At 54.6% G+C, this 1,873-nt stretch overlaps 1 protein-coding gene across 1 annotated transcript in view; it reads right to left on the minus strand.

Moving 5' to 3' along the window:
* Nucleotides 1–1,287, minus strand: part of CALML4 (calmodulin like 4) — a 1,832-nt gene extending 545 nt beyond the window's left edge. Inside the window, exons 1-2 of the mRNA XM_031059732.1 lie at nt 1,093–1,287; nt 333–521 (exon numbers count right to left, since the gene is read on the minus strand). Coding sequence (XP_030915592.1) covers nt 333–521; nt 1,093–1,159 — 256 coding nt within the window. The 5' untranslated portion in view covers nt 1,160–1,287. The remainder of the gene's footprint in view (nt 1–332; nt 522–1,092) is intronic.
* Nucleotides 1,288–1,873: the final 586 nt, after the last annotated feature.

A 1,873-nucleotide genomic window follows, 5' to 3' on the forward strand; every position in this document is an offset into this window, starting at 1 on the left:
AGCAGGAATATCCATCTTTTTAAGTTCCACAGGGGGGAAAAAAAACCCACAAATTGAGTCCAGATGGGCTTTTGGGGTTTATTGTGCCCCTCGGAGCCAAATTTCTGACAAACTGGAGGGGTTTGGGGTTTTTGCCTGTTTTTACTTTGGTGTCTCCTGCTGGAACAGGCCCTTCCTAATCCCAGAGGCAGCTGCAGAGGAGGAGAAGGAAAAGAGAGGAGGAAAAAACAGAAGAGAGAAAAGAAAGAGGGAGAAGGGAAAGGAAAGGAAAGGAAAAAGGAAAAGAGAGGTTAGGGAAAGGGGAATTTGGTCCCAGTGGGAATTGCAGGTACCCTCCTCCTCGGAGAGCTTCTCCCCGAGCCGGGTGAGCTTGGCGCGGAGCTCGGGCACGGCGATCACTCCTCGCTTCTGCCGGTCAATCATGGCCAGGGCTCTCAGGATCTCCTCCTGGGGCTCCTCCTGCTTCATCTGCCTGTACATGATGTTCAGGAAGGTGGAGAAGTCCAGCTCTGCGTTCCTGTCTGGGAAAGGAAGGGCAGATCCTTTGGGAACGGCTCCGTCTGGGGGCTGGATCCAGGGCTAAACACCCCCCTCGTCCTCCCCCAGTTCCCTTTCCTGGGGTTTCCTTTCCCAGTCCCTGGTCTGGACCAGGGCATGTCACAACTTTCTCCTAAGAGAATCCGTAAAAAAACGGGATTTTTTTCTCCTAAATCCCATTTATAACTCTGTTCAATTTGTGCTCTGAACTCAGATCCTGATTTTTTATTCCCCCCCGCACCTGATCTCACAATTCCTTGGGGTTTGTGCTTTGTTTTTCCCACAGATCTTCAGCTGAACACCTTTCTGTGCTCTTCTACCTCTGTTGGCTGGGCTGGACAGTCTCCCACCCTCCAAATCCATATTAAATGTTTGTCTCCTGCTTTCTTAGGGATTTTAATGGCACTGTTTTGATCCGTGGGCTGGATTTAAAACATCACAACAGATTCTGGAGACTGCTGTGGGTGGCTGTTCCCTCCTGGAACATCCCAGCTCCAGGAAAACGGGATTTTCCCATGTTTAATCCCCGTTTTGGTGGCTGTGCAGGCGGCTCACCAATCCTGTGCAGCTGCAGGTGTCTCTGCACCTCTCCCGGCGTGGGGCTGGCTCCCAGGCACCTCATCACTGCCAGCAGGTCCGAGGCTTTGATCTTCCCTTTTTGTTTCTTGTCGTACAGGGAAAAACATTCCTTGAACTCTAATTAAGAACCAAAGCTGGGTCAGCGGGCAGGATCCCATTGAGCCCCGCTCGGGGCCGGGCAGGATTCCAGCCGGGATCCGGTGTCGGCCCCGGCGGTGTCGCCTTTCCGGCAGGGCGATGGGCACAGGGGAGGAACCAGGCGGAATTACGGGCAATTAAAACCCCGAGCGGCGCTAATTGGGGCGCTCCAGGCTGAGGAAGCGCGGCTGGGAGGGGAAAAGGGCTGGGAAAGAGGAGGGGTTTGGTTAAAAGCGCTTTTCTTGCTTTGGTGCGGCGGGAGAGGGGGCAGAGGGACGGAGGAGGGGGGAGGATGATGGAGAAGGAGGAAGAGAAGAGGAAGAAGGAAAAGAGGAAGAAAAAGAAAGAGGAAGGAAAGGAATAGAAGGAAAAGAGGAAGGAGGGGAAGAAGGAAACGACAGAAGAAGGAAAAGGAAGGAGGGGAGAGGAGAGGGAGAGGGAGAGGAGAGGAGAATGACGGAGCGGAGGATGTTGGAGGAGGAGGATGCTGGAAGATGTTGATGGTGGAATATTTTGGAGGTGGAGGCCGCCGAGTTCTGCCCCATCTCCCGCAGCCCCGCCCGGCTGCAGCTGACCCAGATCCGGCCGGGCTCTCCCCCGTTCCCCCCCCGCTCCCTCC

This window comes from Geospiza fortis, unplaced genomic scaffold, assembly GCF_000277835.1.
Source record: "Geospiza fortis unplaced genomic scaffold, GeoFor_1.0 scaffold2, whole genome shotgun sequence".
Lineage (NCBI taxonomy): Eukaryota > Metazoa > Chordata > Aves > Passeriformes > Thraupidae > Geospiza > Geospiza fortis.